This window comes from Schistocerca cancellata, chromosome 7 (assembly GCF_023864275.1).
Source record: "Schistocerca cancellata isolate TAMUIC-IGC-003103 chromosome 7, iqSchCanc2.1, whole genome shotgun sequence".
Taxonomy (NCBI): domain Eukaryota; kingdom Metazoa; phylum Arthropoda; class Insecta; order Orthoptera; family Acrididae; genus Schistocerca; species Schistocerca cancellata.
The window spans coordinates 65,675,192-65,699,752 of NC_064632.1; the positions used below are offsets into that span (position 1 = coordinate 65,675,192).

General features: G+C 38.8%; 1 protein-coding gene across 2 annotated transcripts in view; it reads left to right on the plus strand.

Moving 5' to 3' along the window:
• LOC126092383 (centrosomal protein of 120 kDa-like) overlaps positions 1–10,766 on the plus strand; it is a 185,848-nt gene extending 175,082 nt beyond the window's left edge. Inside the window, exons 14-15 of one of the 2 annotated variants that reach the window (XM_049907947.1) lie at positions 5,175–5,262; positions 10,213–10,766. In XM_049907947.1, coding sequence (XP_049763904.1) covers positions 5,175–5,262; positions 10,213–10,377 — 253 coding nt within the window. In that variant the 3' untranslated portion in view covers positions 10,378–10,766. The remainder of the gene's footprint in view (positions 1–5,174; positions 5,263–10,212) is intronic. The other variant, XM_049907946.1, reaches the window with a different exon arrangement.
• The last annotated feature ends 13,795 nt before the right edge of the window (positions 10,767–24,561 follow it).

A 24,561-nucleotide genomic window follows, 5' to 3' on the forward strand; every position in this document is an offset into this window, starting at 1 on the left:
CCAAGGGTGAATGCATTCTTCTTCCGTAGACAGTCTCATATGGACTTAGGCCAGTTGAGATGTGCATTTTGGCATTGTAACAACTTACCAGGTACAGTAAACAAACATCCCAATTGTCGTGTTTGCTGCTCACGTAATGGCCAACCATTTTAATAATTTTTCTGTAGACTCGCTCAACTCTTCCATTTCCTTCAGGGTGTGCTGGTGTAATCCTTAACTGAGTTATTTACATGAGCTTACAAGTCTGTTTAAGCAATTCACTCATAAAAATCGTTCCTTGTTCACTAATTATATTTAAGGGTGATCCAGACTTAAGAATCCATTCTTTTACAAAAATTTTAGCTATAGTCTCAGTGCTCTGATCAGGTATTGGTATCATGAGAAGGTATCTAGAGAAATGATCTAACATTGTCAATATGTGTTTGTTTCCATCTTTAGTCTTAGGCAATGGTCCTACAACATCTAGTCGTACTCGTTCAAATGGTTCACTTCTTTCTGGCAGTTCTTGCAATGGTGCTCTACTTTTTCTACATTATTCCGTCTGTTACAGGAATCACATTTCGAAACAAACTCGAAAACGTCAGCTTTGCGGCTCAGCCACCAAAACATTTGAGCTATTTTACTGTTTGTTGCTTTTTTACCGCAATGTCCTGATAATAAAGAATCATGTTGCTCTCCCATGATTTTCTCTTTCATACTTTCTGTAATAACTAGGCAGTTTCCTTTACTAGTGATTTTGTACAATAACCCATCTATTTCAACAAAACATTGATCATTTTTCCATAATTTGCATTGTGGATCTTCTTCTTGAGCTGCCTTTAACTCTTCTTCTTGACTTATTGTAACACAAACATTGACTTTTCGACTCATTGCATCAGCATTCACATATTGTTTTCCAGAGATCGGTCCGGGTAGACTAACACTGGGGCTGTGGTTAGAGCAGTTTTAAGTTCTTCCATTGCCTTTTTGCATTCTGTTGACCAATTAAATGTGGCTCCTTTCTTCAGTAGCTGTATCATTGGACGTGCTATATTCACATAACCAGCTATAAATTGTCTGTAGAAATTTGACAATCCCAAGAATGATTGTAGTTCTTTCAAGTTCTTGGCTCAGGAAAATTCTTTATATCTTCAATTAATTCTGGATCAGGCCGAACACCTTCACTGGTTATAACATGACCAAGATAGTTAACTTTACTTTGTGCAAAATGACATTTATCTATTGATAAAGACAGGTTTGCGCTCCTTATATGCTCAAAAACAGCTTGTAGTCTCTCAGTATGCTGCTTCATGTTTTCGCCAAAAATTATTACATCATCAAGGTAAACAAGTGCTTGTGTTGGGGTGAGCCCTTGTAAAATTGAAGGCGTTGAAATGTAGCTGGAGCATTACGAAGTCCAAACGGCATACGAAGATACTTGTATACTCCTGTTGCGGTTACAAATGAAGTTTTTGCGTGATCATCTGGATGCACTGTCAACTGGTGATAAGCACTTGTTAAATCACATACTGAAAAAATTCGACATCTGACCAAATAATCCAAAGTTTCCACTAAATTTGGTAAGGGGTAAATGTTGGGTGTGGTCACAGCATTCAAAGATCGGTAATCAACACAAAAATGGAACTGTGGTTCTCCAGAAATTGATTTCTTCTTTACAATTACAAGAGGTGAACGCCATGGTGGGTCTGAAGGATCTCTTGGTTTTATAATTCTGGCTTCTAATTGTTCTTTAACCATGTCTTCTACTAACTCTCTTTGACTGAATGGTATTTGGTAAGGTTTCTGTGTGATTGGGGGTGCATTCCCTGTATGAATACGATGCTGAACTAAATGAGTGACAGGTAAATTTGCATGTTCTCGGAATAAGTCTGCATACTCCAACAAAACAGGCGCGAAAATCTTCTCTTCATAAGTTGTCAAATGTTGTATCTTTTCGAAATCTTGTGCTTCAGTTCATTATTAACTTTGTCTCCTCGTTGCAATTTTGTGGTACTATTACAAAAATATGTGTTTATAACTGCAGCATTTGTTACCTCATCTGGAATCTGTATTACGTCACTTTTACTTATGCTTGACACTTCAGCAGCTTTCGTTCCTCGTGGCAAAACAACATCCTTATTGCTCATATTTGTTATTGTAACTGGGACTTTTGCGACATTCTGTCTCGCCATTGTAGCGACATCTACACGTCTAGCAACATAACAATGCATTGTATCCAATAACTCACTTTTCTGGGATCGCTCAATTAATAATAAAGTTCCTTCCCTGCATTGGGGTGACTTAACTTCAACGTAGATTGTCTTTCCTGCTCCCTTGGGAATTTGCTGAGGCTGATCAATTTGGACATCGACTCAGATGGTTTTAACTGATCCATCGTTTGGGTGGTCCATTCCCATGACGTCAGTATTGCTGCTCCTTTGAGTATGATCTGAAGAACGATTTCCTAGGCTGTAGTTGGTACGGCCTAGTCTGATCCTTCGTTCTGCGACAAATATCTCTGCCTCGTTAGCGGACAAGAAATCAAATCCAAGAACACCATCGTAACGCGTTTCGTTATTTGAAACTACTTGCACCCTTGCTGTGTATTTATCTTTATTTTCACCTTCATCTTAGCCTTGGCCAAGAATTAATTCTATGTCAACTTCTCCATTGTTATGTAGCCTTCCTTCGTTTAACCTTCGCACTTTTGTTAACGGCGGTTTCAATTTATCCTGTTTATCTATGCAACGCAACAATAATAAGGTCTGCGCTCCTGTGTCAATAAGTAGGTTGATGTTTCTCCCATAATATACAGCCCTATCACGAAGTCATTTTCGGTCTGATTTTCACTGGAACTAACAGGAATCGCTGTCTCTGGCAAGGGACAGATGGAGTGGTGGCCCGTACATCCCCGTACTCGTTTAAAGATCTGGCAGATTGTCTATTGTTCGCATTACCATTCTTCTTGTTGCGACAATCTCTCGAAACATCACCCTGCATCCCGCAACGATTGCAGATTCGATTCTCTTTACAGTCCTTATGCTTGTGACCCAGCTTATTGCACCTTTAGCATTGCTACTGTTCTGTTGAAAACTCTGTGTTCTTGTTTCTGCATCTCATTCGGACGTCTTAGTGCTTCAACGAAACCAACAGCTGATTCTACTGCTTCCTGAAACATTTTACATCGCGCCAATCGAACAGCTTTGCTTACTTCCTCTCCGTGCAACCCATGAATGAATGTGTCCAAGGCTCTCCGTTTGGCTTCGAACAACTGAAAGTGATTTTCATTCTCATCTTCTACTAACCCGTACGTTTGAGCATTGATGTTTCGAATTCTGTCGGCAAACTGCTTGATAGATTCATCGCATCGCATTCACAAATTGTTAAGCTGCTCTCTGTAAAATCTGATTGCATTTTTACATTTAAATCTCTGAACAACAATCGTTCTAAACTCATTGTAAACTTCTGTTTTCACACAAGTAGACTCTGTGCAAATGAAATCTTGTGCTGCTCTTTGAATCCTTAATTTGGCAACCACTAGCTTATCGGAATCTGCCCATGATCCTAACAGGGTGGCACCTTCAAGTTTATGAAAAAACACTTTCACATCATCTTTGGGTTTCCCCTAAACACTGGTACTGATGGCAATAATGAAAAATTCTTTATTGTAGTTGTACTTGTACTGCATGAACTATCATTTGACAAGTCTCTCGGAATGTTATGCTCACCTCTTTCTCCTTTTAACTGCCAAATATCTTCTTGCAGTTCATTAATAGGAGTTTGTAGATCGACAACGTTACTCTGACTAGATTGCGACATTTTGTCTAATTTAACGCCAATGAGTCACTCAAATGTAAAATAAAAATCCATCACTGCCTTTCGTATTCTAGCCAAACTGGAGTAGACCAACCTGAATTCCAGCATTGGATGTCCCCGCATAGTTGGAAGATGTCCACGCTGCTGCTGCTCGAAGTTCACATTGTACTGCACCTCTTCAAGACTGTAGATTTTCCATAATTATCCCCATGCTGACACCACTTCTATAAGGGGGTAGTTTGTGTGTGTTGTTGCCCCAGATAATGATTACATGAATATTTTGTCAGGATTTGTAAGTGGTGGGTCCTTGAGGTACGGCAATACGTGAACATGAGAAGTAAGTTTAAACAGTTTTATTAACAAAGGCGGATTATAAAACACGCACGCTATGCGCACCCATCATCACTGTGTCTGATATCCTAACACTGGCTAATTACGGTCGTATCGAAAGGCTCCATGGTAAGCTAAGAAAAGAGACATACTCACACCCAAGGCCGCGCTGCGGACGGCAGCCAGTTGCGTACTCTTCATCGCAGTGCAGCCGGACGCGCGTCTACGGACCAAGCAAATTGTCAGCATTCCAGACAGGCTGGCTGGCGAGCGCATGTTAATACCGTACGGCTGCGTGCAACCCATAGACCCTTACAGTATATTATTTTGCCTAATACTGACTGCAGTTCAGACACATTGCGAGGAACAGGCTGGTCATGGATTGCAAGCAAATGAGATTGGAGGGGGTGCATGCCCTGAATATTTATCACATGATGAAAATAGTCACACTTTTCAAGATGACACTTGAGTCCTGCTTCTGACAACACTTGAAAATGGTACGCAAATTGGCAATGTGTTCCTTTGGTGTACAACCTGAGATGACAATATTATCAAGGTAGTTTGAACAAAATGATACTTTCGCAGTCAGCTGTTCCAAGTAACAATGAAAAATGGTTGGTGTGGAAGCACTGCCAAAGGGCAAATGCAAATACTTCAACAGTCCTAAGTGTGTATTTACAATAAACACTTTCTGTGATTCTTCAGCCAATGGAATTTGCAAGTAGGCATCCTGCAAATATATCTTACAGAAGCAACATCCTGGACCAAGCCTGTCCACGAGTTCCTCAGAGTGAGCTAACAGATAAGTCTCAACTATTGTCAGTGGGTTGACAGTACACTTGAAGTCAACACAAATGTGAATGCAACCAGAAGGCTTAGGCAACAAAACAAGAGGACTTGCCCATTGATTAGCTCAAATGGGAGCAATTACACCATTACCTTGCAATTCTTTCAGTTTACTGGCTACTTTGTCTCTTAATGCATCAGTTCTTTATCAAGTTTTGGTGGCATAATCATATGTGTTTCTTGTAATATTCCACTTGTTTCAGCTTGGAGCAACTGTTACATCGGGAAATGCAAGATTTGCAAAAAGATCAAGATCTCATTGCCGCTGCACCACGACTTTCCATTCCTGTTGTGAGTATTCAAACAGTAGTTTTAACTGTAAGTTTAATGTAACTAAACAACTACCTTTTTTACTGGCACAGAGTCTATGGTTCAAATGGTTCAAATGGCTCTGAGCACTATGGGACTTAACATCTATGGTCATCAGTCCCCTAGAACTTAGAACTACTTAAACCTAACTAACCTAAGGACGTCACACAACACCCAGTCATCACGAGGCAGAGAAAATCCCTGACCCCGCCGGGAATCGAACCCGGGAACCCGGGCGTGGGAAGCGAGAACGCTACCGCACGACCACGAGCTGCGGACAAACACAGCCTCTATGTTGAACTTTTGCATTAAATTCTGTTCCCTGTATCTGGTACATTTTCCAAGACAAGTATCATTCTGTGAATTGTGTGGGAACCTTTATACTGAGTATTAAAACACTGTGCCCATGACATTTATACGCAACTTGCTGAAAAGCTGATCTATTTTAGAGATTATACTGAGTCAGTAAACTTTGCAGACACACCAGAGAAGTGTCAACAAGCTCAGTTCGTGTGGTTAATTTAACTTCAGTATGAGCTAGCTAGATGTAAAATGATCTGCCCTAAGAATTTATCAGCATACTGGATGCAAGAGGTCAGTCGATTATCAATGATGGAGCTGTGGTCAAGGGAATGTATACTTGCTTGCCATCCTGGCTCCGGATGACAAAAGTATACCAGAGCACAACTGAACCAGCAAATCAGATAAGAACCTGTGGGTCACATGTCAATTGCAGCACAAAATAGGACTACGGTATCAGGAGCCAGGGCTACATACAAGGGTGCCACTGCCCAGATTTCCTCTTGAATCTTTTCACCACAGAACATGCCTCCTTTTGTGAACTCGTATGCATGGCCGAAGAGATGAATGACAAATACTTCCTTTGTCAGAAAAGTTCCAGCACAGACTTTTTTAAAAAAAATAGGAAATAGCACTTACCAAGTAATGATGCTAGCTCAACCAAGTAGTCCCCTTGGCCATCTGTACACATTTTCCAACATTTCGAGAGGTATTGAAAGCAAGCAGGGAAATTTTCTACTGTAATGCTTGTAAGCTCATTTGTCACAGTGTGTTGGATATCTGCAATATCTTGGTGGAGCTCTTTTCAGCTGCATTTTCACTCATGGAAACATGAGAAAATTGTCAGGCAAGACGGTTGGGCTAATACAGCAGATGTGGGATAGTAATATCAGAATGTCTGGCCAAATACTTGGTAACATATAAAGCAGCATGGGTTCTTGAATTGTCGTGCAGTAAGAACCAGTCCTGAGAATGCCACAAATCAGCACGGCGATGTAGAATTGCTTGTCGCAAATGTTTCAAGACATCGATGTAAAGAATTTGGTTCACTGTATGACCTGTAGGACCACACTCATGGTGAACTAATCCTTTGTTATCAAAGAATGCAGTCAACGTATCTTTGTTCGCAAAGGTTGTCATTAGACATTTTTCGAGGTTTGTGATCCATGACTCTGCCATTCAGTACATTGATGCTTCGAGTGAGGGTCGTACTGGTAGCACCAGATTTTATCTCCAGCAATAATCTTTACCAGAAATGTGGGATCATGTCTGTCTGACTCTGTCCAGTAGTTCCACAGAAATTCTTTGTCTCTCCTCTTCATGTTCGTCTTTTAATGTGTGAGGGAGGAGTTTTGCCTTAAGTTACTGTTTCTGTAAGTCTTTGCGCGTATTCTTAAGACACAAATCACAATTCTATTTAAGTTTTTCTTGTATCACACGCACAGTTACATGATGGTCTTCTTCCAATAACTGCCTTATATGCTCCGTGTTTGCATCTGTATGTGCTGTAGTTGTTTGACCTGCTCTGGAATCACATTTCAGTGAATCTCTACCTTCATGAAATCTTTTGTTTCACTCAAAAACATGACTTCTTGAAAGTACCTCGCTCGCTTTTTCTCACTTATTCATTGTCTACACTTTACTAGGGGTTTTCCTGAGCTTAAAGCAGAACTTGATGTTATCTCTGTGCTCACAATCAGCATCCATTGTGTCAACGTAACTAATGCACCAAAATCCCAAACAGTGTGTTGCTAAGCATAGCCCTGCCATCTAGTGAGTTTGCATCAAACCATGGCCGAGGTCATTTTGTGGAGACACACATACCAGGTAACATAAAAACCCCTGTTCCTTTTTAATATTGCAAAAAAAAAAAAAAAAAACTGTCCTGGAAGTGTTGTGACAAAGGGAGTACTTATGTTTCACATATAGAGCAGACTCTAGCTTGATGTTGGTAGAGAAGCATTAAATGAAGAGTGTCAGGCAGGAACATACAAGAGACACTATGGGCAGCATAATGTGAGCAGCTATAACCTGCAATGACCATACACCTCTAATGTTTGAGGGGCTATCCTGAGAATTGCATTGTACAAGGTCTGTTGAAAAAATTCCAGAACTTTGTCCACAAAATATTTCTGTGCTTACTTTTTAGTTATTGTGCATGGTCTCCTTTGAAATACTCTTCTCCACAATTGATACACAGTTCCCAGTGCCATTCTCACTTCTGGAAGTAGTCTTGGAATGCCTCTTGCTGAATCATGCGAAACAGCATCTGCAGATTTTCTTTTCTCTCTTCTGTCATTGCAAATCCTCATCTTTTCAATGTGGTTCCGAACTTTGGAAATAAAGAAAAGTCTGGAGGGGCCAGGTCTGGTGAGTATGGAGGATGAGGCTCCACAGTGATTTCGTTTTTTGTGCAATAGTCGCTCACCAAAAGGGCTGAATGTGTGGGTTTGACATTGTGATGCAAGAACCATGAATTGTCTCACCACATTCCAGGCTGTTTCCTTTTCACATTTTCTTGCAGGAGTCCCAGCACGTCCCAATAGTACCATCCCTGTGGCGTGAATTCATGATGAACTAATCTTTCAAAGACAAAGAAAACTGTCAGCATGACATTTGACCTGACCTGACGAACTTTTTTAGTTGTGGAGAACCTTTCCAACCCATTGTGAAGATTGAACCTTGGCCTCAACATTATAACTATAGACCCATGTCTCATCACCAATTATGATTCTCTCAAAGAACATATAATTTGCTTTTCACAGATTGCGAGGCGAAGGTCTTTCTGGTCTTGGTTCATGAGCCGTGACGAACTTGGTGGCAATACGATGCATTCCAAGATGCTGTGTCAGGATTTCATGACATGATCCAACTGAAATGTTACATTCTTCTACAATATCTCAGACAGTCAGTCTTCGATTGGCATGCAAAATTTTGTTGATGTTCCTGTCATGAGCATAGTCAGTAGACGTCAAAGGGTATCCTGAATGAGGGTCATCTTTAACTTCTGTCTGGTCAGTTTTAAACCATGTGAACCATCCGACACCGAGTAGGGCTTCAGCACTCATCACTGTAGGCTTCGTTCATCATTTGGTGTGTCTCTGTAAAAGTTTTCTTGAGTTTCATGCAAAACTGAATGCAGATGCATTGCTCCTCTAACTTTGCTATTTCAATGTTTTCAAACTGTGCGACACAACATTCTACTTAATACAGCAGTGAACAATAATTAACAGACTTTGTTTAACTATCTTTCACACATGGTGGCATTTTTAATTACGGGTGACATTATAAAGAAGCACTAAAAAGCACACGTTGGCAGCAGTGATCTGAAAATGGCATACATGTCTTCTCCTTGAGTCAGAGTAACTGCCGCGCATGTTCGGAACTGCAATTGTAGCGCTGCCACGGATAGAAATAGAAACAGAACTTACTTTGTGGACGACCCTCGTAATTCACTTTCTGTGAATTCTTTGCATCAGCTATATTAGGTATAGACGTGCTAACCCAGATAATGAATTTAGTAGACTACAGTATGAGGATGTAGGCAGTGTGATACAAAAGTTTCTATCAGTCTGGGGAATGTGCACGGATAGCTGATCTGGTTAAGGTGAACACTAACAAAAAGCGGGAAATCTAGGTTTGAGTCCCAGTCTGGCACATTTTCATATGTCGGCATTGGGGTAGTAGATCTGTATAACCGCTGATGTCAAGTAATCCACAGTCAGGAAATTAATTTCAAAAATGAATGAAATGCCTGTCAACCAGAATGTCTGAATGCATTAACATCCACTATCTACTCTTAAATGGATGGATGGATGTCAATAAGATTTCCAGCACAATATAGAGCAGCTACCCCAAAGAAATTAAGACCTTTTCTTAATTAAAAAAAGGTTAGGTGTTTTATTAGTGAGAGACAGATATTTTCTTTCATAAGATGCATTGGAAAGAACCAGTTCTACATCTCAAACATTTTCACATATAGTTCAAGAATCGGTACATGAATTTCAACAGAAATTTCTCATTGTATAGCATAGCTACTGCAGAAAGCTTTAAGCTTCATTTATTATAAAACTGGCTGACAGGTAATGGAGATAAAGATTTAGTGTCAGTCTCAAAGTATCTTTTTTCACAGCTCCTGGGATCTTTTCCTCTGTGTTCCATAATTAGCAAAGGTTTTTCACTATGGAAACATATTCTATTGATAAACATAATGAAATTTGTTGTGAAGTTGTCATGTTATTACTGTTGGTGTAGGTTGTGTGGATACAGATAAAACATTGACTTTTTTAATGACATTTTCGTGTATGTATCTCAGAAGGTTTATGTTTTCACTATGGCATGCACATTTTCTTTTGATGTAGTGAGCTTAGCTACACTTTGCCTAAGCTTACTTATCACTTTGCCTAACTAAATAATTAAGAAACTCACAGAATATATAAATACAACTAACTGAATTGACTAAATTAATATAACTGATACAAGGAATATATACAAACAGCATCTACATAAATCACCACATGCTGCACTTCACTGCTAGACAGAAAATAGATGTTTTGCGTCCCTGTATGTAACCATTTTGTCTTGTCTTATGTGTAATTTGAAAGTAATATGTACAACTTCTTTACTCCACAGCACCAGAAGTCACCTACAACCTTTATAAGTTGTCACGAAGATGTGCAGCGTGATGCTTCAAGACTAATAGAAGAGATGGACACACTTCTCAGTACAGGAAACTATACTGAAGATGATCCAGTTATTTTGGGACTAAAAAATGAGATAAGAAATCTACAGTTGTAAAATAACTTAACCACCTGCACACATAATTAAATTGTTAGCCTGTTTCTAGCAAAGATGAAGAGTAATCTCCTGGCATGTCATCATAATACTGTATGTAATATATGACTCTTTAAGTGGTGGCATTGTGGTTTTCATTCCAAAGACTGGTTTAATGCAGCTCTCCATGCTAGCCTATTCTGTGCAAGCTATTTATCTTTGTGTAACTAGCAGCTTACCATATTTGCATGAATATAGGCCCCATGGAGTTGTACTCTGAATCTAAACTTTTGCTGTTAGATTGTAGTAAAAAGTGAATCTTGACTATAGGTTGCACTACTAAATTTATGAAAAAGTGCCCTTAGACAGTGCTTTTAGTTGCATGTTTTGCCACAATTTCATCAAATTCTGCATAATTAAGGTTGACTTATCACATGGACACTAATATGTGACCTTTATTTATCTCAGAGTACTGCAAACATTAAGCTGCCCCTAGTCTCGAAAGCTGCTCATTGTTAAGGGTAACGGTGCCAGGGCTATGGCAAGCAGCCAGTGCTGCCTTCCTCTCATCGCTCCTTTCCCCTAGGCAGTCAAAATGCCCCTCTTGCCATTTTCAACAGCCACCGTGTGAATTGTCAACTTATCCGGGACAAGCAGTACACGATGCAGACCCTAAATTAAAGTGTAATGTAATTGTATAGGTAAAAAAAAAAATCTACTCACCAAACGGCAGCAGGAGAACACACATAAAGTTATTTAAATTTTGGAAGCTTTTGGAACCAGTGGTTCCTTCTTCTGGCAGAAGGGTTAAAGAAGAAGGAAGTAGGGTGAAGTGTAGAAAATGGGGAGAGTTCAGGAAAGCCACCCAGAACCCCAGGTCAGGGGAGACTTACTGTATGGATTGAGAAGGAAAGACTGACTGTTGGCGACTGCACCAAATGAGATCTGAAAACCTGAGAGCTTAATGGTGCAAGATAGGATAGTACACAAGACAGAGATTACTGCCAAAACATTGTGCATGAGTTAATAAGAGCAAAAAGCTAAGTGCATTGTATGTGATGGAGGTGGGAGGGGGGCAATAGAAAAATCAGAAAATGAAAGACGTAGAAAACTAAAAGGGACTGAAAAAAAGTATAGTTACTGTGAAGAAATGCTGAGGCCTAAGAAACTAATGTAAATTAAGGCCACATGGGTGGCAAGAACCAAGGACATGCTGTAATGCCAGTTGTCACCTGCGGAGTTCTGAGAAACTGGTCTCCGTGTGAAAAATCCAGGTGGCACTTGTGATAAAACAGGCACCAGGATCTCGACTGTCATATTGTAGAGTATGCTCTGCAACAGGAAATCACTGAATAATGTTGGCAACCATACATAACAATTGAGCTATGCAGAGCAACAATATTATGCCATGGTATCTTCTGAAGAAGAAGTGCCCAAATTTGATCATTTGGTTTGTGACAATGGGAAAGGAGCATACTTGTTACACAGTGAAATTTAAACACCAAATTATCAGCTATGCAAGGGAACAGGGAAATCGCATATTTGATGTTGATGGAAAAAAAGGGTCATTGGTGGTGTGAAAATGAAGAGAAACTGTTGAATATTGGGCAAGTTGGGACACTAAGTGTTTTTACGGGGAAAAAACTCGTAGAAAGATTTTCCAAACCAAAATTTATTTTTACAAGAAGAGCATTTCTTAAAATATTTTTCTACGCAGTTGCCACCATTCTTCAGATATTTGTCATAGTGGGAAACCAACTTTTCTATGTCCTCTTCACTGCTGAACACTTTTTTTTGCATTGTCATTGTGTCCAAGTGCCTTCCTCCAGAATCATGCTTAAAGTTCAAGAGCAAGTGGCAGTCAGAAGGTGTGAGATCAGGGCTGTATATGGTGGATGATCAAACTGCTCCCAACTGAATAGGTTTTGAGTGACGTCAACAGAATGGGCATGGTGTTACTTGAAACAACACAATGCCTTGACTGAGAATTCCATGTCTTTTGTTTTGAATTGTGCACTGATGTTTTCTCGGTGTTTCACAGTATCTTACCACTTTGATGATTTCATCTTTGACAAGGAACTCAACAAGCAGAATGCTCTGTCTGTCCCAGAACACTATGCACATGATTTTTTGTGCTGACAATTTTGCTTTGAATTTTTGGTTTTTGGGGGATTGTGAGAGTGCTCCTTTCATTCCATCCTCTGTTGTTTTTATTTTGGAGTGACATGACAAACCCAAGTTTCATCGCTGGTCTTAATTCTGTTTAAGAATTTATGTTGCATGGATTCATTTATATTTTAAGGTACCTTGTTGTGATCTTCAGCCAGGAGTAATCTGCAAACTTATTAAATATTCTCATTATCTGTAGCATAACTTATTTTTTACTAAAAACCAAGACTTGGTAACTCCAGTACTAGATGATAAGTATTTTGTTGCAGTAGACCTTCTGGATTGTGAATAACAAATGTTTTTTGATAACATACATATATACATTGTTGATATAAACTTCTGGTCATTGGTATTTGGGCAGAAGACTCTGCTGCCTTTGACTGTCACGAGTCCAAGTACATCTTTAACAAAGACCAGCAGAATACCTCATTCAAATAATAAAATACACAAAACATGACTTGTCCCCTAATAAATCTTCTTACAGAGTGATTAGGATTTCATATTCTGATTGTTTATTCTGGATGACAAAAATACATATAATTCTGCTAAAAAAGCTCATTCATATATGTTCAAAATTAGTATGAGATTTCACTTTCACTCAGTGAAATTATTTATTGCCAAACTTTGGCTACAAAATATTTGGAAAATCTCATACCCTCATACCTGATGCCCCCTATAAATGAACAAGCGTTTCGGTACTAAGTAGTTTCCACCTATAATAAACCAATGTGAATTACCTCAAAGAAAATGGTCTATTGATACACAATCAACAAAGATTTAGAAAACGTCGTTCTTGCGACATACAACTGGCTCTTTGCTCACACGAGGTGTTGAGTGCTGTTGACAAGGGATTTCAGATTGATTCCGTATTTCTAGATTTCCAGAAGGCTTTTGATATTGTACTGCACAAGTCGACAAGTGGCTTGTAGTGAAATTGCAAGCTTATGGAATATTATCTCAGATATGTGACTGGATTTGTGATTTGTTGTCAGACAGGTCACAGTTCCTAATAACTGATGGAAAGTCATTGAGTAAAACAGAAGTGGTTGCTGGCATTCCCCAATGTAGTGTTATAGACCCTCTGCTGTTATAAATGATTTAGGAGACAATCTGAGCAGCCGTCTTAGGTTGTTTTCAGATGATGCTGTCGTTTATCGTCTAGTAAAATCGCCAGAAGATGAAAATAAATTGCAAAATGATTTAGAAAAGATATGAATATTGTGCAATATTGGCAATTGACCCTAAATAATGAAATGTGTGAGGTCATCCAGATGAGTGCTAAAAGGAATCCATTAAACTCTGGTTATACTATGAATCAGTCAAATCTAAAGGCCGTAAATTCAACTAAATGCCTAGGAATTACAATTATGAACAACTTAAATTTGAAAAGATACATAGAAAATTTTGTGAGGAAGGCAAACCAAAGACTGTGTTTTATTAGCAGATGCTTACATCTGGGATCGGTGTTGGGGCCACTCCTGTTCCTTATTTGTATAAATGGTATGCTTCGTAGTAAAGGATGTTGTGTGCAACATTGGCTCGGCTTCAAATAGTGCAGTACCGGACATAAGTTCATGGCTTGTAGAAAATAAACTAACACTAAATCACAGTAAGACTCAGTTTTTACAGTTTCTAACACATAATTCAACAAAACCTGACATTTTAATTTCACAGAATGGGCATATGACTAGTGGAACTGAACAGTTCAAATTTCTAGGTGTTTAGATAGATAGTAAGCTGTCATGGAAAGCCCATTCGGGATCTTGTTCAAAGACTTAATACTTCCATTTTTACTGTTTGAACGGCATCAGAAGCAAGTGATCATTCGACACAAAAATCAGTCTACCTTGCTTATTTTCATTTGGTTATGTCATATGGTATAATATTTTGGGGTAACTCTTCCCATTCTAAAAGGATATTTTTGGCTCAGAGACGGGTGGTTTGGGCAATACGTGGTGTCAGTTCACGAACCTCTTGTCGACCCCTGTTCATAAGTTCAGTACATGAAATGAAGTTGGTAAGTGTGATCCTTATCACACTTACCAACTTCATCCTCGCCCATAATTACTTCACTTTTGAAGGCCAGACCTACAAACAAATCAGGGGAACGGCTGTAGGAACCAGGATGGCTCCGTCCTATGCCAACCTCTTCATGGGCTGCATGGAAGAGACTTTCCTGAAGACCCAACAGCTGCTTCCCCTGGCCTGGTATAGGTTTATAGATGACATCTTTGTGGTCTGGATTCATGGTGAAGAAACACTCCTTAATTTCCTCCATAACCTCAACACGTTTTCGAATCTGAATTTCACCTGGTCCTTCTCCACAACCCAAGCCACCTTCCTGGATGTTGACCTTCATCTTGTTGAAGCTCACATCCACACCTCTGTCCACATCAAACCCTCAAACAAACAACAGTACATTCACTTTAATAGCTGCCATCCATTCCACATCAAACACTCCCTTCCCTACAGCCTCGGTATTTGTGGCAAACTTATCTGCTCCAGTGACAAATCCGTCAACAATTACACCAATAACCTGACCAGTGCTTTCCTCTCCCGCAACCATCCTGCAGACCTTGTCCACAAACGGATCTCCCGAGCAATACATTCTTCCCAATCCAACAATAATGTTCCTGCCCCCAGACCACGCAGAAGCATCCCCCTTGTCACCCAATATTATCCTGGCCTCGAATACATCAACAAATTACTCCACCACGGATATGACTTTCTCAAGTCAAGCCCTGAAATGAGATAATCCCTTGACAATATTCTCCCCACACCTCCCAGAGTAGCCTTTTGCCCCCCCCTCCCCCCCCCCCCCCCCCAACCTCCGTAACATCCTTGTCATAGCCTACAATATTCCCAGACCACCTTCTCTACCCAGTGGTTCCTACCCCTGTAACCGACCCTGCTGCAAAACCTGCCCCATGCATCCCCCCACAACCACCTACTCCAGCCCTGCTACTGGTAAAACATACACAATTCAAGGCAGGGCCACATGTGAAACAACACGTCATTTATCAGCTGACATGCCTGCACTGCACAGCCTTTTACATTGGTATGACGACAACTAAACTGGCTGAGCACATGAATGGGCACAGACGAACTGTCCGCCTAGGAGATGTCCAGTACCCAGTAGCAGAACATGCCCTCTGGCATAATTCTAGGGACCTAGGAGCCTGCTACACCGTACGTACCATTTGGCTTCTTCCACCCAACACCAGTCCCTGGGAACTGCGGAGATAGGAACTTGCACTCCAACACATCCTTTCATCCCGCCAACCCCTTGGACTGAACCTACATTAACCAACCTCACTCCCATTTACTCTTCAGTCTTCTCCTCTTTCCCTTTCATCTTTAGCCATTCACACATCTTTTCATCTTACATAGTTGTTTATCTTTATACTATATACCTCTTCACTTCTGTATGCATCCTCTTTGGTTTGATGCTGGCACAGTACTTACATTGGAATATCTTTGGCTGCCCTCTGACACCCATGCCTCCTCCTTTGCTACCCTCCCTGTTTACCTTTCCCCTGCTGCTTCATAACCTAGTTTGTGAGTAACTGAGTCCACTTTCCTTGTTCTCCCTTTTTTCCCCTCTCTCCTCCCTGACAAAGGAACAAAGTTCCAAAAGCTGTTCTGTTTTGTGTATCTATCGGCTGTACTGAGCTGAGGTAAGTGCTGGCCAGCCCCTCTATCTCTTTGTAGTATTTATATTACAACTTGTCATCAACATATAACAATACTTTACTTCTAAGCTGGTTTCCCAATGCTCTATCCAAAGCTCTTTTGAAAACTGAAACTGATACATTTAGGCCAAATGGTAGCACTTGGAGTTGATATGATCTTCCGTCAAACAGAAATGCCATATACTTCTGTGAATCTTTGTAGAGGGCAATCTGCCAATAACTCAACATCAGATCCATAGTGATGATGTATTTTACTCTTTCAAACTTCGGAAGCAATTCCTCTACTATAGGGGGTCTGTCTCTCTCTGGCTCTATTTTCTATTTACAGTTTGTGCCTCCAAGACTATACCTACATTACCATCTGGTTTTGTAACAAAAACTAGTGGATTGTTATAACAGCTGTCAGACATTTCTATAATATTCCATTGTAACATTCTTTCAGTTTTTTTTTTTTTTTTTTGCGCTAGTGGCATCATCAGTACTGGTATGGAGTAGGGTCTCACATAAAATGGATTATGTGGTTTAATCTTCAAACTACAAATGAAGTCTTTAATAACACCTGGGCATGTTGAAAATACTTTATATGTCTACATAATAAAGAAATGGTATCTTCCTTTTCTTTAATGTGTAGATTCTTGGATTTGTTTATGTTATTAATTATGTCTGCTTCATTCCCTTGTATCATGTCTGCCCCTAATTGGTGCCTGTCATTCTGTTCTAATGTAGTTTTTATCTATAAAGCGAGTCCTAATCTCCTTGTGTTGCTTTGCTTGAAATGAATGACAGCCAAGTCATCTTGTTCCCTGCATGGGAAGGTTGCTAACGCGTTTGAAGTTTAACGATACTTCTTCAACTTTTTAATGATACTTTCTTGTCCAACAACTAGTCTATGCCTAAAATTGTAGGTAAAGTTAAACTTCCCACTACAAACATTGCTTTTTGAAATATGTTGGTTTTTAATGTGAATTCAATAAACAGTTCTGCATATACTGCTTTGATTGTCATACATGTTATCTGTATTCCTGTGGCAGTAGCTGAAGGAATGCATTTAACAAATTATTTTGCTGTAAGAAATAGAGTTCTTTTTCTGATCTGTCTCTACCAGTGTCTAAAATAACTTCCACGATTATGTTATTTGCAATACAAGTCAATTTTGGTTTCATATATTCTTTTGTTTGTGTATTTTCTTCATGTAGTAAGACATCTGTGAAACTCTGCTTGTAATCATACCTAATGAAGCTAGAATAGATTTGTTGTGGCTGGTTTTCAGCTGTTCCAGAGGACTGAGCATCTGCCTGGAAGTGTATTAATTTTCCCTCATTTGTGGGTCATATTTGTGCTGTCATATTTGTGCTGTTAAATCTGTTATTGTTCCCATTTCTGTAGCTGTTCCCTGTATGGTTACAATCATGTCCATTGTGTACCCTCTTTCCTCCATTTGTAGCACTAGTGGATCGAGATCCTCTGTTAACATTACTCTGTTGATTATTAGTGTTGGTATTGCTGCCCGTGTGCCATTTTTCTGATTGCCTTTCACTGTTGCACTTGTTCTACATATTCCAATAAGTTGTTCACTTTTTCCCAATCCTTCCCTAACAATTTGTCCCTTACACATCATAGTAATCGGCTAATGATGGCTCATAATAAATGTTCCTCTCATGGGATTATCTAGATATTTTGCTTTGCAAAGATGCTATTCCACAAAATTTCTTTACCCATTCCGTGAACTACTATTGTATGGTTTTGATGCTAAAAGTTCTAATCTCAATTTCTTTTTGGGCTACCTCACTCCTGTGCCTTGACTTAAATGTTGTTTTGAAATCACTGTAGGCTGTGAATTCTTCTAGCTTAACATACCCCACTGTGCAGTATCACCTGTCAAATGGCTTATCACAAATCATATCTGATTAAAATCTGATTGGGAATCAGGTAACATTCCCTGAAATGAGATTAGAAAGAAAATGGGGTAAATATCACATGAAGGTGAATACTCAGGAGAATTTATGATTTAATCCTTTGCTTAGTGTTGTGGTGTTACTGTCCTGTTCTTTAATAACAAGTCTTATACTTCTTTTTCTTAGTTCTTTCTTTGTCTCCCCCAAGCTCAAAGAGTTATGTATCACTGCCTTTGTGTTTGAACATAAAATTTCATTATTGTGAAAAGTTGGGTGTTCCCGACACTGCAGATGTAATCTTTGCAGAGGTAGATTTATTGTCTACCAATTCTGTACAATGTACATCCTTTCTAAATTCCAGTTTTTGTATCCTTGGTTCCATTCCTTTAATTATTACAGACAAAACATCAATATTTTACTTAGTGTAAGTTTATAACAGTGTTTTAGTATTCGTCACTTCCTTTTCTAATTTCTCAATTCTCCTTGCTAATTTGTCATTTTCTGCTTTGATAGTGCCTACATGCTCTAAGGTCCATCTTGTTTTGTTTCCATTATTTCAAAGTGACTATCTATTTTGGAAACATGATCGAAACCCATGTTCAATCTTGTTTTCAACACATATCTCTTGCTGTTAAGTTGGGTAGTGAATGCATTAAATCGTGTTCCTAAATTCATGAGTCTGTTGTTAATTTGCAACAATCTGTTTTCTACCTGTGTGAAAATGCATTTATATCCATAACTGTAGTATTGAAGTGAGCTAACTCTTGTAAAACTGACTCCATTAACTCTTGCACGGTGATGCTGTTATCTATGTGTGCCATCGTATTACTTCCAAACTAAAACAAATTTATACCTATCTCACATATTAATATAGCTATACTTAACTACACTGAAGAGGCAAAGAAACTGGTATACCTGCCTAATATCGTACAGGGCCCCCGTGAGCACACAGAAGTGTCACAACATGACATTGTGTGGACTCGACTAATGTCTGAAATAGTGCTGGAGGGGATCGACACCGTGAATTGTGACGAAGCAAGCTGGGATATTTTTACTTCCCCACTTGTTTTGCTATCTGTACCCTTAATTTTTTTTTCATTTTTCACTATTTGCTATTAACAGTCATGAGTATAATCTGCATTTCCATAAAATAGAAAGGTTGACCCTCAGTTTTAAAGAATATAACACCAGATCTAATTTTGTGCTTTGTTTTATGTATGAAATTATTTTTTAATTTATTTTGACTATTCCTAGTCAGTATCTTTTGTTATAGGGTGAAACAGTAATTGTTTCATAACTTAAATTCTATTGTTGAAATATAAACAAATTTAAATTCTGTCCAATTATAAACATTTGGAGGAACAACTAATAATATTCATGAAGTATCTACTTGGCTCTATTGCAAAACATATTAGCAAAGCCAGCCCTTAATTAATTCCAAAGTAATTAACAGTTTTGTCAAAAGTATTGCTTGTGTTACTATATATATTAATTTCATGATTTAAACAATTAGTTCGGCTTAACCCAAGTAGCAGAAGAAAATGGTAAAAAGAATCAATTTTTCGATGTATTCAGTTTCGAATGAGTTAAGTTTTAATTGTAATTTCTATAAATTTTACTTCAAACAATGTGGAGTTTCAGCAACTATTATTGTAAGGATATATAAGGGCCTGCTTTTTGGTCCTGAGATAGTCAGTCCACGGTTGAGTTTCAGACGAGGAACCGTATTGGTTAGATCAACAACAAAGCATCCGTGAAATAAGTGTAACACAATGAGGCCATGTGTTAAAACAATGACAGTGTCTGTTCCATAAGTACCTTGTTATTCTTCAAGAACTGTGTGGTTAGGTTGGTTTTTACTAATTGTAGATGTTCAGTAGTAAACTATTGTAGCAGTATGTGGATGTTCACCTGCAATCTATTAATGAGGCTTATCGAAAGCAAAACAATACAGCACTGGCCATATATAACTGTGTTTTATTGGGGGGGGGGGGGGGGGGTTGTGAACAGTGAAAGTAAACAAATGTGAAATGCAACTGTGCATCTGTTGGCTACATTATTTACAGTAGTCAGTGTCGAAATTACAAACCCCATATGTCAGCCAGTGTAGCAACGCAGTAAGTCGACATCGAGGACAATCAACGAAGAAATAAAGCAGGCGAACATCACATTTGTTGCCCCGACATGAGGACTATTGTATGTGGGCACAATAAACTAGGACTCCCTGTGAACTTAACAGTGCAATGGTGCAACAGCCAATCAGCGTATGGGTTTCGTGGCCACAGTATAACAGCAACCAATCAGTGAGTGGGTTCTATGGAAGCAACCACTGAGTACAGGAGCCTCCAGTCAGCATGCAGGTCGACACACCTGACCCAAGATAAACAAGATGCCTTGCCAAGAGAATTACAGCTAAGTGACATATAATGAGTGGCCGTAATGAACAAGACTGTGTGACTGAGAACAAAGCTGTAGAGGTTAAGTTGTTAAATGAATAGAAAGACCTAAGTGGGACTGGTTCTGTAGACAGTAGTGATCATAAATCAAACATGAATGTAACTTTGAATGATGGGGACAAAAGTCCTATTGTAGATGGAATGATAAAAGCATCATATACATTGTGTGGTGAAGTGAACGAAATGGACAAAAACCGTACTGAACTGGGTGAGATTGTTGAAGTTAAGGAGGAGGAATCTAGTTGTGAAAATCAGCAAGGGCAAAAGTTTATGGCAAACAGAAAAGTGGAAGCGATGTTAAGGCAGATTGTGAGTATTTGGAGTAATATAGGTGTGAAAGAAGACATTAATAGGTCAGGAAATAATATAAAGTAAATAGAACATAATACTAATGAGAAATTAACATTGAGTATTAAATGTGTAGAAGAGAGTGAGAAGCTTTGTGATGACAATAGTAGGAGGGTGGAGGCTTCTGACAAACAGTGTAAAGATGAAGTCAAAGCTGCCAGGAAATTTTCTGCTGAAAACTGGGTTAAACGTGAGTACCAAATCAATCACTTTAAAAATGATTCAGAAACTGAGGTAGAAACCAAGTGTGCAATAGTGGTAGAGGAAAAACTGGTAAAAGAAAATGATAATGTAGATTCAAAATTGACTGAAATGGGGAAAAAAGGTGGAAGAGGTACAAAATCTAAAGCACAGAGAAAGTGAAAGTGGGTCTGTCTCTGACAGCAGTTGTAATGATGATATAAATGATAAACCCAGGAGTGATAAGGATGAGGTGTTTGAATTTATAATTGATAATTGAGGTAGAAACCAAGTGTGCAATAGTGGTAGAGGAAAAACTGGTAAAAGTGAATTAAAATATAGATTCAAAATTGACTGAAATGGGAAAAAAGGTGGAAGAGGTACAAAATCTAAAGCACAGAGAAAGTGAAAGTGGGTCTGTTTCTGACAGCAGTTGTAATGATGATAGAAATGATGAATTTAGGAGTGATGAGGATGAGGTGTTTGAATTTATAATTGATAATGATGGCAATGTGTTAAGTAAAGAAAAAATAAAGGAGGATAATGTTGGGCCTAATGAAGAGTTAGAGTTTGAGAGTGGTACTGAGAAAGAGGATCCTGCTATCTGTTATTTGACTGTGTCTGATAATCATTTTGGTAAGTAGGATCATAGTTTTTCCGGGGAAAAGAATAATGCGAATTTGTTGTATGAAGAAGATCACATGTTAAGTAAAAAGGAAGTGTGGCACCCTGTAATAACAGCAAGTGTAAAAGGTATACATGTTAAGTGTTTACTGGACAGTGGTAGTGATCTGAGTGGCATGTCACAGGCAGTTTTTGAATCTATTAAGAACACAGAGTGTATAGTAGTGATGCATGTTTCTGGAATAAAAATTATTGGTGCTACTGGTAAACTATCAAAGAGTGTGAAACTAGAGGTACTATTAACTGTGGAATTGGTAGGACAGCTGTTGGAGTGTAATTTCTTGGTGCTTCAAAACCTCAGCATTAAGGTAATATTTGGGACTAATTTCTTGTGTAAATATTCTATGTTGGATTCATTATGTGGCAATATGGCTTACCCCAGCTGTTTGTCTCATTTTTCATGTCTCCTGAGGCAGTCAAACTCTTCTCCTATCCTATCTGTAGTTTATAAGTGAGTCAGAAACGTTCTTTCTTTGACTGTCACGCAATTTGGTACAACAGCAGGATACTTTAGTATAGGGATATGTTAGAAAAAGTTTCTCAAATCTATGTATATATTATATTATGTTGTGTTAGTGATAAGTAATGTAATCATAAGAGGATGGAAGAAAGTAAATTGGTACCATGATTGAAGAATTTCTGTCAAACAAAGAGGTAAGGTAAACAGAAAATAAAAGGTGTCAGCATATGTAGAGGAGAAGGTGCATCTGAAGTAATCAGCTCATGTGTGAAATTATTGTGATTTGGTGCAGCAACAGAGGCAATATGCAATATAAACCATCTTGGATACCAGATCTTAATATTAATTGTGGTATAGTAGAAGTGTTTGTGTTCAGTGCAGTCAGTATATTGAGAGATAACTATCTACATATAAAAGGTTGTCATGGTACAGCCTTTTCTAACATTAAGGAATTACAACTTAAAACATAGTTGCCTAGTGTAGTGTGCGTGGAAAGAGTAAGCAAGATTTGTATGTATATTGCCTTTCAGGCTATAATCTCAAGCAATTTAATGGAAAACAGTGAAATAATTGTTTTTCTAAGTGATAATTTTGTCTGATCAGTAATGAGAGTTATGTTAGCCTTAGCATAAGGATCTGTTACTGTGGAGTGTTTTTCAGTAGAATCAATTTTGCATTAGACAAGCAGAACACATGTTTATTTATTAGATAATGAAGCAATAATAAAATAATAAAATAATGAATAATGTTAGGCTCTTAATGGTTAGGGAGCCTGTCTCTGCAGTAGGGATATTTTTTGAGAACGCACTCCACTAGCTAATGAGGTAAGAAAGGTAAGTAAAATAATGGAACTGACAGACATGCTTGAGTAATGCAAAAGATAACTGTATACAAACAAATGTGGTGTAACTGTATTGATGATCTAATTGTGAACTAGGCAACATTGGGTACTGTTTATATTGTGCAATTCATGACACTGCAGCCGAAATGAGAGATTAATAGAAAGAGCAATATTTACAAGTCATATAATACTGCATCATTGGATCTATAGGTTATATGAAAACTTCTCTGTGTTCAGAGGAATTTTGAGCTTAAAGTGGTAATTCTGGAATGAAGGACAATAAGTTTGCTGATTAACTGATAAGTGTAGTGCTAAAGTAGTGTGAATATTCTGACAGGGCAACTATTTGGTAAGGAAAAGTGGGGCAATGATTCGGTACAACTTCCATCCCCTTAATTTTGATTTGAATAGCAATTAATTTACGTGATGGTGACTATATTCTTTTTTCATATAGTTATGATTAGTAAATCTATGCTACTGCACATCTTGAGTTTCTTGCTATTTTGCAAGTGGGAAAGAAACAAAAACCTTTCAAGTTTAACCAGTTTGACAGAGTTATGACCTAGAGTAATGTTTTGTAGTGTAAGGTGTACTTGATTTTAAAATTATTTGTAGTCACCACCTTTTGGACTATAGTCAATTTTAGTGCTAATTGTTGTAATGTTATGAGAACTATCACATCATCTTTGTTTTTAGATAAATTTTTCCCACGTGGAAAACAAAGATGATGTGACTTACCAAACGAAAGTGCTGGCAGGTCAATAGACACACAAACATACACACAAAATTCAAGCTTTCGCAACCAACCGTTGCTTCGTAAGGAAAGAAGGAAGGAGAGGGAAAGATGAAAGGATGTGGGTTTTAAGGGAGAGTGTAAGGAGTCATTCCAGTCCTGGGAGCAGAAAGACTTACCTTAGGGCCCGCATCTCGTGGTCGTGTGGTAGCGTTCTCGCTTCCCACGCCCGGGTTCCCGGGTTCGATTCCCGGCGGGGTCAGGGATGTTCTCTGCCTCGTGATGGCTGGGTGTTGTGTGATGTCCTTAGGTTAGTTAGGTTTAAGTAGTTCTAAGTTCTAGGGGACTGATGACCATAGCTGTTAAGTCCCATAGTTCTCAGAGCCAGCCACTTACATTAGGGGGAAAAAAGGACAGGTATACACTCGCGCGCACACACACACACACACACACACACACACACACACACACACACACACACACACACACATACCCATCCACACATACACAGACACAAGCAGACATTTGTAAAGGCAAAGAGTTTGGGCAGAGATGTCAGTCGAGGCAGAAGTACAGAGGCAAAGATGTTGTTGAAAGACAGGTGAGGTATGAGCATCGGCAAATTGATATTAGAAATTAGCGGAGATTGAGGCCTGGCGGATAACGAGAAGAGAAGATATATGGAAGGGCAAGTTCCCATCTCCGGAGTTCGGATAGGTTGGTATTAGTGGGAAGTATCCAGATAACCTG